This window comes from Betta splendens, chromosome 12 (assembly GCF_900634795.4).
Source record: "Betta splendens chromosome 12, fBetSpl5.4, whole genome shotgun sequence".
Taxonomy (NCBI): domain Eukaryota; kingdom Metazoa; phylum Chordata; class Actinopteri; order Anabantiformes; family Osphronemidae; genus Betta; species Betta splendens.
In genome coordinates this window covers 11,263,664-11,278,652 of record NC_040892.2, presented here as the reverse complement: position 1 = coordinate 11,278,652, position 14,989 = coordinate 11,263,664, and the positions used below count along the sequence as shown (strand labels likewise).

The 14,989-nt window shown below is 50.3% G+C and overlaps 1 protein-coding gene across 1 annotated transcript; it reads left to right on the top strand.

Annotated features, from left to right (window-relative positions):
• The first annotated feature begins 2,384 nt into the window (after nt 1-2,384).
• On the top strand, nt 2,385-13,676 carry rph3aa (rabphilin 3A homolog (mouse), a). Its single transcript, XM_029169213.3, has 16 exons — nt 2,385-2,517; nt 7,834-7,958; nt 8,066-8,195; nt 8,277-8,360; nt 8,897-9,023; nt 9,118-9,261; nt 9,446-9,622; nt 9,706-9,785; nt 9,948-10,022; nt 10,466-10,575; nt 10,647-10,773; nt 11,343-11,396; nt 11,476-11,627; nt 11,892-11,973; nt 12,189-12,285; nt 12,380-13,676. The coding sequence occupies exons 2-16, from the start codon at nt 7,843-7,845 to the stop codon at nt 12,511-12,513; spliced, it is 1,689 nt and encodes a 562-aa protein (XP_029025046.1). The 5' UTR covers nt 2,385-2,517; nt 7,834-7,842; the 3' UTR covers nt 12,514-13,676.
• Nucleotides 13,677-14,989: the final 1,313 nt, after the last annotated feature.

Genomic DNA, 14,989 nt, shown 5'->3' with positions numbered 1-14,989 from the left:
CCTCTGTGTTGGAGTCATGACATGAAACTGTTCAAGCACCTGTAGTAGAAACCACAGCATGGGAGAGGAGACGAGGAGACGGTCACTGCTGCATCCATGGGTGCAAAGGGAAAACGCAGGTTTTGTCTGCTCGGCTGCTCCGCGGTTAGAAGGTCTCCTGCTCCCCTTGCTCCTGGGCCTGTTGCTTCACACCGTCATCAGACGGCCCTGAAGGACACACTTGACCGCCTGGGTTTTAATTCAGGCACAGACCTTGCCCTAATGCATTGGGAGGGTTGAGCGTATACATGAAAAAGGACTGAAGGGGTCAGGTTGATTTCCTCTCGTTGATCCCCATGTGGACACAATCGTAACACAATCGGTGAATGTAGTCGTAACTGTTATTGTCACTTTCTTTTGCAACTGTTGGAGGCACAAAGTCAAAAGTCATCACGGACAGTGGGGTTCTTCAGCTCTGCTTCACGCCCCCATCGGGGACACAAGCTGACGTCTCTGCAGCGGACACACGAACAAGCCGACACTCTCAGGCGCTGGGTGAACGAGCGGCAGCAGCTGGATGCTTCCTCTTAAGGACTTAATACCCTCGGTTATGAATGACATTACTGGACAAAGACTCATAAGCCCACACACCCTCTACACATCGCTGACCTCAGGCTCTCAGCACGTGGGGCTTCATTCGCCATTAACAGAGCTCCTCTGTCTGTGCGCTGCTCTGGTGGAGGCCGCGTCCAGTGCAAAATACAGATAAAACACAAAGGATGAGAGAAGGGGTTTGTTGCTCATTGCACTGTGAAAAGGCTTCAGCTGTGGGTTTAATCTGTCGTAAACAAAAAGCGTCACAAACGGAGCCCTGACTCCCGAAGCACATATGTCACGTTAGACAACACATTGAGCAGGACAGAAATTAATTCAACCACCTGGTTCATTTGTGATCACAGCATCAGACAGTCTGAAATCTAAGAATTTGAACCTACAGCTTTGAGTTCTTAAGGCCTTGGTCCTAATATAAAAGTGCCTTTTCCTCGATCTGTGGCCCTTAAGCCGCTTCATTCACATTTGTTACCTCAGTGCCGATCATCAGAGAGGAGGCAAAGGAGCTGGTGTCTCCGTTGGATGAAGATAATGGGCTATTGTGTTGATTCACAGCAGGAGGCCACTGGCAGCCCAGTTGACATCACAAGGAAGGAGCCACCAGAGGGCAACAGCCGGCCACGGCCACACACTGCAGCTGAAAGTGGTCCTCTGGGACCCGCTTCCGATCCACTAGGTCAGAGTGGCTGATGTCAGTGCGTGGACAGAGTGCGTGCGCTCCAGTGACTGCTCAGGCAAATGGCTCCAGGTTTACTCTTAGTTCCATCGGCTGGATAATAGAATTACATAATCAGTATAGTCTCTAATTGCACAGCGCAGCGGCCTCTATTGTATTGCACATAATGTGTGCAGCTGTTTAGCTTCAAGGTAAATAAAGGAGCACAAATAGATCTAGATGTGAGAGAGTTTCCACTATGGAGCATGAATGCGTCCGGGGCCAAGGTGCAGAGTGGGTTTAGTGTACAACACAGCAGCGCACAAGTGATGTGACCTTCCCACATACGCACTATATTGTTTGGTGAGAAAACAATTAGGGAATTAATCGTATTAAATCAGGTTGGATGCTTTAAGGAGAACTGTGCTTTTGGTGGAGCAGCAACAATGTGAGTCAGGGTTTAATGTCGGAGATGTCGGCACATGTGGAGGCAGAAAACAATCCACTCACAGGCTGCAGCAAAATCCTGCTTTTATGTAAGAGGTCAAACGCAGGGCAATCTGACATTCATTGTGTTTTATAGTCGTATGCAGTAATCTTTAACTAAAGACATTTATCAGCTTAAATGTAAAACGTAGAATATTAATGGATTAGACTTAAAGTAAAACGACAGATTAGTAGAAGCTGGAACAGTTTTTGCTTTTTAGTTCATTTCGTATCTGTTGCTTCATCCGTTTATCTTCTGCTGATGAGATGAGAGCAGACGGATTTCGTTAGAGAAAGAGAGAGAGAGTGAGTGGGGGAGAAGGAGTTGATGGAGGGAGAGGAAGAGAACTGAGGAAGAAGGGAGAAAAAGAGGGTGAGACTAGGACAAATCTGCATGAGGCAAAACAATGAGGATGAATGAGAGAGAGAGATGGCAAGAAAGAGAAGGAGGGAGAGTCTGTAAATGGGGAAAAAGTGACAGAGGAATGGAAGAAGTGAAGGAAGGGGAGAAAAGATGCACAGGGATGGAGGAGATGGGGAAGGGATGAAGAGATGAGAGGAAGGGGGGAGAAAAAGGCAGGGTGACAGAGAGAGAGAGAGAGAAAAATGCAGGCAAAGAGACAGAAAGGGGGAGGGACGAGGGACGAGGGGGGGGGGGGGCTGCTACGTTACTACGGCGCTCGGAGGAGGAGGCTGACAGTGAGGAGCAGCGATGGAGCTGAGACGGAGCCGCTGAGGAAGCACCAAGGGGAAAAACAAGCCACTACGGAACGTCGGCGCCTCAGGTAGGAACCGGCTCGGTTCTGATTGACGCCATCGGGGTCCGATACGGACGGGTCTCACCTGGACAGAATGGAAAGCTGGATGCACGTTTTGAGGAGCTTTGCTCTTTTAACCTCATGAGGTTTCTGTATAAGAGTTGCATGATGCAGATCCAAGTAGATTGTTGAGGTTTGAAACGTGTTGTCTTTAATACGGATCGATGAACTATTATAAAACGTTCCTATGTTCAACATCATAATGAATCAATATTAGTTCAGTCAGAGTTTACTGCAGCTGCTGTGATGTTAATGGACTGATGAACAGCATCTAATGTGACTACATCGCATAATGAAAACGTCACAGTGCATTCAGTGCCGTGCCATGAATAAACGCTGAGCCGGTTGTTTTACGCGCGTAAGTGTTCCTGACGTGCACTTCACCACATGCTCGCTCCTATTAAAGCCATCACCAGGCGCCTCGGAGCCGCTCGGGCTCCACGGAACCGTGTCCACCGGCAGCAGAGGAGCTGCTGGCTTCGGTCAGAGCCTCAGTCACACGCCTCCAGGCTGGAAGCGACTGCTCGGCCCCAGGAGCTCCGGGTCGGGCCTCCCAAACAGCTGCTGTCAGATGGTGGTTCTGCACCGGTGCCGCCGGCCCGGTTCGGACCCCGTGCCTGAAGCTGAGCAGCAGGCTTCCCCCTCCCCTCCGGATCGAGTGTGAGGTGGGAGGATTCGAGGAGCTGATGCTGTGGAAAAGGTTCACGCCGAGTCGACAGAGCCTGGGTGCTGAAGTCAGGCTTTTTTTGGGGAGCTGGCGTTTAGTGCTTGATTGTCTCAGGTCAGAGTTGCCTTTAGCAGCAATGAGTCCCGTGATGAAGCGTCTGCTGATTCACTCATCAGCCGTGTGCGTCCTCTCCCGTCTCACCTGCGTCTCTGAGCTCCTTCATCTGCGTTCCGGCCACGTCTTGGTCTCTTCCTCTCCCGTCGCCGGCTGCTGACCAGCTGACGAGCTCCGTTGACCGGTTCTGGAACAAAATGTCACCACCTGCTCTGTGCGCCTGCATCCAAATAGGCTGCGGAGCCGTTACATGGCAGCTTTATTTACACGGGCGCCGCTGCTGCACGTCTCGCCAGTGTTAACAAAATCTGTGCAGGTATTAATAGAAATGATGAATTAGTCATCAAGGATGTCTTGCTCTGTGTGGTTTGATCATTCACACAGACCTGCAGTAATGGGCTTCTGATTAGCTGTGTGCATCCAGCCAGCGTTGTGTCAGTGGAAACACACACCCACCGTGAGCTGACCCACATTTGCGCTTCCAGGCCTCAGGGCTCCCGGCTTCCTGACAGAGCTGCTGTAGACGCCCGGTTCGAACCCACGCTGTCAGAGCAAACAGCAGCTGACGGAGGCTTCCTCCGGTGCTGTCGCCTGAACGCACCGTCGGCGTGCAACCAGCTCGCTTTAGCGCCGATGCAGTACATGCATGAAAGGAGATGGGCGATGGAGGGGATCCACCTCCTCTGTGCTCAGATGAGCGTCTTCGGACCTTCACACCTGAGGTGTTGCTGTCTCTGGCCTTAAATTCTCCCTGGAGGCCTGGAAGTGGACGCTTCCAACAGGGCTCATGCTGTCGGCCATTTTCTCATGACCACACTTACAGGACACTTGCTCAAAGCAAAGGCTCCTGGGTTTGAGCTTGCCTTGATTCCACACAAACCACACGATTAGTGTCGCCTGGAGTCATTAGAAAGCCTGTGTGTGTGATGAAGGGTTAACGAGCCCCGGAGTCATCACACTGAGGATAAAGTAGGTGGTGGTGGTGCGTCTTTGCAGAGCTAAGCCCCATAAGCTGCTTCCTCGCTGCTCTGACGAGCCTCGGATCCTCGAGTGGACGCCGGCGACGCCGGCCCGAGTGACGCGAGGATGAGAAGCAGCTTGTGTGGGAGCGGATGGTGACATCTGTGCGGCCGGTGGGAGGAGTGACAGCTGTGTGCGACGGACGGGGGGGTGATGCCCCGGTCGCATTCGGATCGGGGAGCGTTCCGGGTGCCGTGAATGAGCCCGGTTTCCAGGCATGAGTCACCTCGTTTAGCGTCCGGCAGCAGGTGCTTCAGTGTCAGCACCAAGAACCTGATCTCCAGCTTCTCTGGTTCCCTCCCACAGTCCACAGACATGCCAGCAGGTTGAGTGGAACATCTGAGGTGAACCTGCTTTTCCAGCGTAAGGAGCCCAGAAATAACCTTTAACCTGAAGTTATGACACGAGACCCTTTGAACACGTTTACATGGACTTGTTTTCATTTTCTCTGTGCACCTCAGAGGAAACAGTGGATGATGCAGCCTGTCAGTTTTTCGTGTGTGTGTGTGTGTGTGTGTGTGTGTGTGTGTGTGTGTCTGAGTCAGCCTCTGCCTCCCAGAGCTGAAATGCCTCGGTTTCCTTTTACTTCGCGTCGGTTTACAGAGCTTTTCTCTGGGCCTTTGACTCTGTGTGACATGTCCTCGCTCCCTGTGTGTGCGTAAGGCAGCAGAGAGAGAGACGAAGAGAGAGAGAGCGAACACACACACACACATTTCACTGGCACGTCAGTCTGTATTAATGTTAATAACAGGTTGGTGGCGGTTGTACAGAAGATTACAGAAGACCCAGTTTAGTGCTTGGAAACAGACAGTCTGAATGGAACAGAGAGACATGAGTGGGGAAAGAGAGAGAGAGAGAGAGAGAGAGAGAGAGAGAGAGAGAGAGAGACTGGTTAAAGACAGAAATAGAGAGAGAGAGACTGGTTAAGGGACAGAGAGAGAGAGGGACAAAGACAAAGACGCGTAAGGAAGGCGAGGCTGAGTTATCAGAGTAAAACCAGAAGAGCCGACGTTAGAAAGCTCATGGAGCAGGAGCTGTCTGTGTTTGTGGCCTATGTCTGTATTTATGGTTGATTCAAACAGCAGTGACTTGGTCAGTTAGTCGGAGCAGCTGACTCAAGCAAACAGGAAGCCGATGACGTCGGCGTAAAGGGTTCAGCCCCAGTTTGACGTCGGCCTCGTTTCGATCAGCTCCGCTCTCCACTGCTGATTGTGCGCTTAAACGCATCCCACAGCTTTTCCAAAGCTCTTAATCTTGGATGCGGAAGATTTATAGTAATGTCATTTCGCTCTCGTATTGATTCCGGTGGCGGCAGCAGGACTGGGATCTTTAAGCCTTTTATTAAAGCCAGGCTCCTGTCCTGCCTCACCTGTAAACCTCTAAACATAGACACAGGTCTAGTGTGTGTGTGTGTGTGTGTGTGTGTGTGTGTGTGTGTGTGTGTGTGTGTGTGTGTGTGTGTGTGTGTGTGTGTGTGTGTGTGTGTGTTGGGGGTGGGGGGGGTTCTGATCCACAGGCCTCACTTTGCTCCTCTGTTACACATGGGGGTGATAAAACGCGAAGCTGTCACTCATTTGAGGATTCACAGGGTCCGTCCAAGTGTTGCTCCTTGGTTTTATTTAGATGTAACTTTTGGTGACGGAGCTGTTTCGCCTCCGCTCCGCCGACACTCGCGTGTCACTTCGCTTTTTCCCATTATGTAGGCGATATCATAACTGTCAGGAAGTCGGCGCGTCTCAGGCTCCGGACTTTAATGTATACTGACTTGTGTGTGTATAATTACGAGGCTATCTGACAATATTTGGCCACTAATGGGCCGGGCTGCTGGCGGCGGCTGCCGTCTCCTCTGGGAGCTGCCATGAATCCCGCCTGCAGCCGGTACAGGCCCCGCCGCGATTTGGGATGTCGTGTGATACAAACTGGGTTTGACTTGGTTTGTCAGCGCGTCCTCACTCTCCACTGTCTCCTCTGACAGATGGCTGGACTCCAGGCCAGTGTCCGTAGGAATCCTTTCTATATTTAGACAATGCACAGTTTCTTATTCATGTCCAACTGCAGGGAGCTTTGGTTTAAGCTTTTACTGCAACGGGAGAAGATTAGTTTTATTCTGCTTTTGGTTTCTATTTGTTGTTGTTCTACTTGCAGTTGCACAGAAAGGTCTTCAGTGCAGCTTGTCAGGTTGTGTAGGATCCAGTGAAGATCCCAGAGGCTGTAGAACCATCAGATCCATGCTGAGACATGCCGGGACGACTCTCATTAAAGGTGACTCCATCGTGGAGCGTGGGTTTTCAAACCTCATTGTCTGCAGTGACAGCAGGGCAGGAGCCACTGGGCCGTTAATAAGTGGAGGTAAAATATTCCTAGTCAGCAGCGAGTGGTCGATCTAGTGACGGTAAACGCTCGGACAGACCGGTGCAACACCTTCACAGCAGGTTAGTCAGACGCGGCAGGTTGAAGGGCTGCAGTAAAGCGCCCCCAGACTCAAGTACACGGCCAGGTTCCTGCACCAGCGAGGAACCATACGGATCTCCTCCAGAACCATGGTTCTGTTAGGTGTCAGTGCCAGGTGCCACCCCTCACCTTCAGGGGACTGGAGGAGCGGGTGAAGGCCGGATGAAACCCCCCCAGTGGTGTCTGTGCGGTGGGACTGATTTAAAGGCCAGTGGCTTTGGTGAGGGAGCAGGGACCGTTCAATAAATCACCTCTAATGACATTCACTCCTCTCCAGACAAACGAGCGCTGACAGTCGAACGGACGGTGAAACCCTGCAGCCACAGCTCATGAGCTGTTTGTCTGTTTGTTATCTAGGCATTCTTTTCTATCACACGTGATTTGTGACACCTAAATTCACATTTGTATTTAAAACAGTAACAACAGTCCCAAACCAAAGCTCCACAGCTCAACGGAGCTCACAATGGTTCCAGTGCGTTCTTCTAGTCTGAATGATGGAACCTTCAGAGTCCAGAGGAATACTGGAATAACTCATGCTGTCACTGGGTGAAGGCCTCAAATCAAGGGAAGATCTCACCTGCTGGTCTGGGTTTTGGACAGTTTGTTTGTGCTTTTCAAAATATGTAATTTTGTGCAGCTTCTATAAAAGTGAAGAAGAAAAAAAGGATCCAGAAGCAACGTTTGTGTTTTCAGTAAATGAATGTGGTTCACATAAAATGTTGCTCCAACAGAGTCTCTTCACTGCTTTGCATGTTCTGAGCTTTGTTGGTCTACAGATTAGCCCCAGCTCACACACATGTAAACCTTTAGTGTCATCCACAGCAGCATGTGTTGTCCACAGCTCTTAGCGTCCAGCTCTTCTTAGCGCTGCACTTTTTCTTTTTGTCAGAGCAGCGTTTTCTCACACGTGTGTGTGTGCGTGTGTGCGTGTGTGTGTCTGTGTGTGTGTGTGCGTGTGTGTGTGTCTGTGTGCGCGTATGTGTGTGTCTGTGTGTGTGTGTGTGTGTCTGTGTGTGCGCTCGCTCGCTCAGGACTGGACGATGAGCGTGCCTGGCGGCCCCCCGGGGGAGGAGCTCACGGATGAGGAGAAGCAGATCATCAACGGCGTCCTGGCTCGCGCGGCCACGATCGAGGCCATGGAGCAGCAGCGGATCGAGTGAGAGCAAACTCTTCTTTAGTTGCACGTATCACGTGGGTCGGACGCCCATGCGGCCGCTCACCGAGCTGTGACCCGGCGAAACCTGTGTCTGTGCCCACGTGCAGGCGCCTCTCCACTCGCCTGGACGACATCAAGAGGACGGCGCGTGGCGACGGGCAGTCGCGCTGTCTGCTGTGCGGGACGTCCTTCGGGCCGCAGGGGGTCACGGCCGTGCTGTGCGCGCAGTGCAGAAACGTAGGCCGCGCACGCTCCCGGACTCACGGGTCTCTGTCCGCGCCGCTGTCTGAGCCTTTGTCTGTGTTTGCGTGTCTGCAGCACATGTGCAGCAAGTGTGGCATCTGGAGCAACAGCAGGGCGTGTCCAGCGTGGCTGTGCAGAATCTGCAACGAGCAGCAGGAGGTGAGGAGAAGGCGCCGCGAGGCCCAGAGACCACCAGGAGCGGGACTTTTCGGCCTCGGGCGCTCCGTTCGGCACAGACACGCAGCGAAGCAGCAAATCGCTGTCTATTGATGGGCGCCGATGAGCTAATGACGTGGCTCGACTCTTGAAGGCGCGGGTCATTCTTTGAGTCTCATGCGGCGCGAGCGGGAAGGTCTGCTTCCCACAGTCACGCGGTGCTGTGTTGGCTGAGATGGGCGCCCCCCGGGGGTCCCGGCTCTTTAAACCAATGCGCCGCCCCGTCAGTCACACACAGAATAACACACAGAATAACACACAGTGGACGAGTTTCTGTTTCGTAAGATACAGGAGCGTCCTCATCCAGCTATCCATGAGCAGAGCTCGCTGTAAGTCACAGGGTGGAACATAGAACAACAATCAGCCGCGTACTTCCTTTCCTTTACTGATTATTATTGATGCAGTAATGTTAATTTATAAGAATAATGAATCTTTTGAACCACATGTACAAATGTAATGAGACTCGGTTACTCCTGCAGGTCCAGAAGCGTTCAGGAGCCTGGTTTTTTAAGGGGAGAGACCAGCAGCGTCTGCCGGAACCTTTCCCACTGTCCGGACCACAGCGGTCCCACCCGGACCGACCCGCAGCACATCACCAGGCGCATGGTAACGCAGATGGAACGCGATGTTCCATATATGTGGTTATTTAACGCTCACAAACCCACGACCCGAACAGACGGGGGCGATTCTGTCTCCTCAGGAGCCGCTGGATCAGAACAACAGCAGCAGACGGCGAGAACAACAGCTGGCGGCTGCAGCGAGCCTGCGTCTGTAGTAAAGGCTGAGCAGCGTGTGTTGGCCTCCAAAGCGCCCGAGGCGACGCAGCGCGCGGCCGGCACCGCAGGTAGGGCAGCACCGGCCCGTCTCAGAATAACCCAGCACCGCAGGGCTGCCTGTCATCACCATCAGCGCGTCCTCCTGAGACCTGCTGTGTTTGTGTCCCCTGAGGAAGGACGCCTTGACCGCGGGAAGCTGTGCTCTAACATACCATTATAGCATCGTGCGATTCTGTGCTGTGACGTTTGTAGACTTGCAGAGAAAGGAGCCTGTGCCGCCTCCGGCCGTGGAGGTGAAACGACAGGCCGCCGTTCCCACCTCGTCGTACGTCCCCGCAGCTGCAGCCGTTCCACCCATGGACAATCCCACGTCCCAGAGAGCCCAGCCGGACCCCACGGAGGAGGACGAGTACGACTCCGACGACGCCAGTGAGGCCGGGTTCCGTGTCAGGTCTGAGTCAGAGGTGGAGCCGCGCGAATGCTCTGACACGTCGCTGTGCTTCCACCTGCAGCTACTCTGGGATCGCTGGCGTTCAGTCTCCTGTACGACCAGGACAACCACAGCCTGCACTGCTGCATCGTTAAAGCCAAGGTGAGCACAGGATGGGGCAGAAACACCATCAGCAGCCACGAGTCAGACGCACGGCTGTTTCACACGCAGACGATGTTCACAATAAGACTGTGTTCAGTGCATTGGTTTAGGGTCGTGTTTAATCTGAGCTGAGCTGAGTCGTCGTTTCTTTCGGTTTCTCAGGGTTTGAAGCCGATGGACTCCAATGGACTCGCTGATCCATACGTGAAACTGCACCTGTTACCTGGAGCCAGTAAGGTACACACACATGCTGCTCAGCTGGGCCCATGTTTAAGGCAACGTATGGAACTGTCAGCAGCAGGACGTCTCTTTGCTCTGCTGGTGACGGAGGTCCCAGTGGAGACCTGATTGGAGCTGACTCGTGTTGTCACACCTGCGGTCGACAAAAGAGGGGCATCGGTGAGGAGGTGTCAGGTTCTCCTTTTGTCATCTGAAGGGAGGACAGCGTGGCTGCAGCAGGGTGGTGGAACAGGACGATCAAGTCCTGGACACGTGGTTATTGTTACTTCAGCTGTAAGACAGAAATCATGACGTCTTTACTGACTTAGTAAAATCGGACAAATTCATTAACTAACTACAGGAAGTGACTCGTTCTCCTCCACTCGACCAGGTGCTTGTGGGTAACGGCTGTTTTACGCTTTGTTTCGTGATCTGATCTATTGTGTGTTGTCATCCCTCAGTCTAACAAACTTCGCACCAAGACACTCAAAGCCACTCTGAACCCGGTGTGGAACGAGACGCTGATCTACCACGGCATCACTGACGACGAGATGTCTCGCAAGACTCTGCGGTAAGAACGCCGCCAACCTCTGACGCCGCCTCCTCTGTTGCGCCCGTGACTTACGCGTCGTCTGTCTTCAGCCTTTCAGTGAGCGACGAGGACAAGTTCGGACACAACGAGTTCATCGGCGAGACGCGAGTGGCTCTGAAGAAGCTGAAGTTCAACCAGAAGAAGAACTTCAACGTTTGCTTGGAGAGAGTGATCCCAGTGAGTCATTATGGATTTGATTGTCATTTATTAATGTGGTGAACACCACAGTGGAAAATTATCTATAAAAACTGTAATTCAACATGTTCCTCCTTCTAAACAAGCTCAGAGTTAGAAAGGTTAAGATCAGGACATGGGAGAACCAGCAGGGTGAGACAAGTGACACGTGTCAAGGCACAAGAAACAAGACAAGAGGAAAATGTCAGGTGATGCAAGACAATATGAGAAAAGACAGGACCGATCGAAACAAGTGCAGAGATCCGATCAGATGAGAAGAGACAACGTGGGACAAGGCGAGTCAGGAAAATCATTAGTGTTTAAAAAGCCTTGAAATGGAAACAGCACCTGCTAATGATGTGAACCTCCACAGCATCAACGTCGTCCACCTGAAGCTGATCTCCAGTCTTAAGTCCTTTTAAATTCAGGTCAGCTGATCATCAAAGGACGAGTCATGAACACTGGCACCGTCAGATGAGAAGATCAGACACACGCCATCAACGTGGCATCCAGAGGTTTTTAGTCTGTTGAACGTTCGTGTCTGATGATGACTAAACCACGTCTCTGTCCAGGTGAAGAAGGCTGTGGGGGCTCAGTCGCGTGGCATGGCTCTGTATGAGGAAGACGTGAGTTGTGCCGTGTACAAACACTGCCAAGGCTTTCTCTGCAACGACGAATGTTAAGACTGAAGCTGTGTACGTGCAGGTGAATGAAGGCGAGGACGCGGAGGAGAGGGGTCGCATCCTGGTCTCGCTGCTGTACGACAGCCAGCAGAGCCGGCTGATCGTGGGCGTGGTCCGCTGTGCCCACCTGGCCGCCATGGACTCCAACGGATACTCCGACCCCTTCGTCAAAATGTAGGAGCACTACTCTTCTGCCTAAGCACATGGGCTCTTGTTAGCATAAAGAACACGTGCTAGCTTAGCCGCTCACCTGGCACCTTTGTTACCTGAAGACCACGTGATTACATCGACAGTAGCAGTTCTGATGGTTGATGATGAGTGATGATGTGTAGTACAGCAAGTTTCCCAGTTACAGCATCAATGCTGAGCTAACGCGGCTCCAGCTCCGGCGCACATGACTGCTAGCTACTAGTGACGGTGGCTTCTTTTGTGCTGTAGATACCTGAAGCCTGACATGGGGAAGAAAGCTAAAAACAAGACACAGATAAAAAAGAAGACGCTCAATCCAGAGTTTAACGAGGTCGGTCCTATCACCAGTTATCACTCTCACAAACTCTCCTCCTCTTATATATATATATATATATATATATATATATATATATATATATATATATATATATATATATATATATATATATATATATATATATATATATATATATATATATATATATATATATATATATATATATATATATATATATGAATATTCCATAACCCATCAATGTGTTTTAGGAGTTCAGTTATGAAATTAAGCACGGTGAACTGGCCAAGAAGTCTCTGGACATCTCCGTGTGGGACTACGACATGGGCAAATCCAACGACTTCATTGGTAAGTGAAGCTATTGGTGAGGCTCTGTGGGTGGGAGCTGTTGCTATGGCAGCGCCTCACATACGGATGTGAATGAATCTGTCTCTGCCTTCAGGGGGATGTCAGCTGGGCATCCAGGCTAAAGGAGAGTGCCTGAAGCACTGGTACGAATGCCTCAAGAACAAGGACAAGAAGATTGAGCGCTGGCATGTTCTGGTCAATGACAACCCAGTCCAGTTTGAGGAGTAGAACCTCTTCCCCCTTTTTTTTTCTGTCTCCCTGTAGAACTTGCTTTCGAGTAGTTTGTCCTAAAGTGCAACGTGCAGGCTATAGTGAACCTCCGACAGTTCTCACTTGACAAACAATGGATGTTGATCGTAGGGCTCTTGTCAGCAGGGAGCGAGCACTAAGCAAATGCAGCAACCTGGCGCTGGTATCATATCTTAAACCGCATAAACTAGAACGTGCATATCAGCTGCTGGCAGGTGATGGCTGATCGCAGCGATAGACGCTATCATCATCAGGACGGTGTGTTGGAATCGAGTGCGTCTCCACACCCATCGCAGGGAATTCCCCGTTTTTGTTGTCAGCGACCTCACTTGCCCCGCGATCACCCGTGTTCGTATCACACGAGACGGTACAGGGTGGGATCAGCTGATCCGCGCGGCCGCATCACCGAAGCGCTTGCGTCACCACAACACTTGTTTCACGTGTTACTGTGCGTTTTTGCTCCGCTCACGCCTGGGGTACACATTTACATGGGAATCTTGTGGCCGATGTTTCTTTGACAAAATAAACGTTTGTTGTTGTTGATGTGATTTGGATGCAGACCACGTGTTGGCCTCAATGTCTCCTCTGGCACTAACGTGTCGCCGTCACCCGTGCATGTGTTAAACGCATGGCGCTTTGGATGCCAGTGGACTGAGCTGACAAACTCTGTATTCTAACCAATGCATGCGTGAACTCATGTTGTGGCATCCACGTGGCTAATAAATGAAGACATCATGGCACCTCCTTCGCTCCTGTGTTGTTTGATATGGGTCGTGACATGGCAAAAACTTTGTCTCCGTCAGGCGAGGTCTGAACCAATCGAATCAGACAGACACGCAGCTGAGAGTTGTGCGAACTTTGACTCCTCCTGATAAAAACCTGCCTTCTCTCCAAGTGGGTAAAAGTTTACTGGAGCTCTGAGGTTTGGATTCTAGCTAAGGCATATATTATGTCATATATATTATATAACATATATTTCTCAAACCATCACAAGTGAGATGTGACAGGAAGCCAAACGCATTCACATAACTTAAAGTCCTGTGATTTGTGGCAAACGAATGACGCAAACTTAAGACAGAGTTGGGAAAAATATGCTAGTCAATATTTACTAACCTGTCAAAATAAAACAAGCTTGACCTGAAGTACAGTAACTGTTCTCTACCTGCACTTACTGGATGAATAATGGAGATGCTGCCCCCTGCTGGCACGGAGAGCTGCTTCTTGTTCAGGGGCCGCTGAACCTCAGCAATATACTATCTCTTGCTCAACATTCATTTCACTTTTAGGCTTGAGCTACAAGAAGATTTTACACAACCCAGTGGTCATGTTTTGGCTGGTAGCGCGTTGAGATCCACACGCCTACACTACCCACAATGCAATTAGTGTAACGGGATCTAGCAGATAAGTCTCCTAGATGCTTGGATCTGCTAAGAATTGGTTTAGAGCCACAGTAAAACAAGGCTTTTATGTGTCCAACCACTGGAAATGACCTTTAACAGGGTAAAAACCTCATAAATTTGACTCGTCATCTCATGTTCTCATAAAAGTAATCATTCATTTGTTGCAGCTGATATCATGGTGATAACATTAAGTAAATAATAAATGTTTTTATAAAAGCAAAGCATTCAGAATACTTTTTATTCAGGACCTCCTCCATCTTAAAAGTATTACTCTAAAACTAGAAATAATCAGAAGATTTGGGAATTTTAAGAAGGAAAATAAATATTTCAAATTCTGAACAATTAATATGTCACATGGATTTGACAAATGTCAGACCATTTTCCGCTTCAATCACCGTCAGAGAGACTCACTCGTATTTCCTGCTGTTGTCAGATCAGTCAGCCAAAAATATCACTAAAGATCTAATAGAGTGAATCTGAAGCTGACGAGGGTTCGAGTCCCGGGGACAACTCTGTAAACGGTTGATCACGTAAGAGCGACACGGCCACGCGGCCTCCGAGGTTCTGCTCGGTGACAGCTGGACCCGCTTTCTTTCCCCTAACTGACCTGATAGAAAACATGATCCACTTGAAATAAAAGCTTGGCTTAAACAGTTTTTAATTTGATGGATTCAGTCTGAGCGCAGCAGATGGCAGCCAAGCAGAGAACCACAACAGCAAAGCGACAAAGAATATGAATCTACAAGGTTGTACGTGTTCCAGCCGAAATAAAAGCCCAAACCTGGAAACGCCGACTTATTATATTACGTTGGTTAAATGTGAATTGTCATGAAATCGGAGAAAACAGCCTGAGGAAAGTGAAAGCATGAGCCAGAGAGCCGCTGTTTGTGACCCGCAGATTAACAATAAAAAACTAAAACTGTTGTAGATTATGGTTGCGTTAAAAGAGATTTGACCGGCGCACGTCAATATACAGTATTAGTCACACTTGGACACGTGTGTGTGTGTGTGTGTGTGTGTGTGTGTGTGTTGATCTGTCAGGATGTGTGAGGCAG

Coding starts and splice junctions, on each gene's coding strand:
- rph3aa (XM_029169213.3), top strand. CDS start 7,843: ATGAGCGTGCCTGGCGGCCCCCCGGGGGAGGAGCTCACGGATGAGGAG. Junction 10,576..10,646: donor ATGTCTCGCAAGACTCTGCG/GTAAGAACGCCG, acceptor GTCTGTCTTCAG/CCTTTCAGTGAGCGACGAGG. Junction 11,397..11,475: donor TGGCTCTGTATGAGGAAGAC/GTGAGTTGTGCC, acceptor GTGTACGTGCAG/GTGAATGAAGGCGAGGACGC.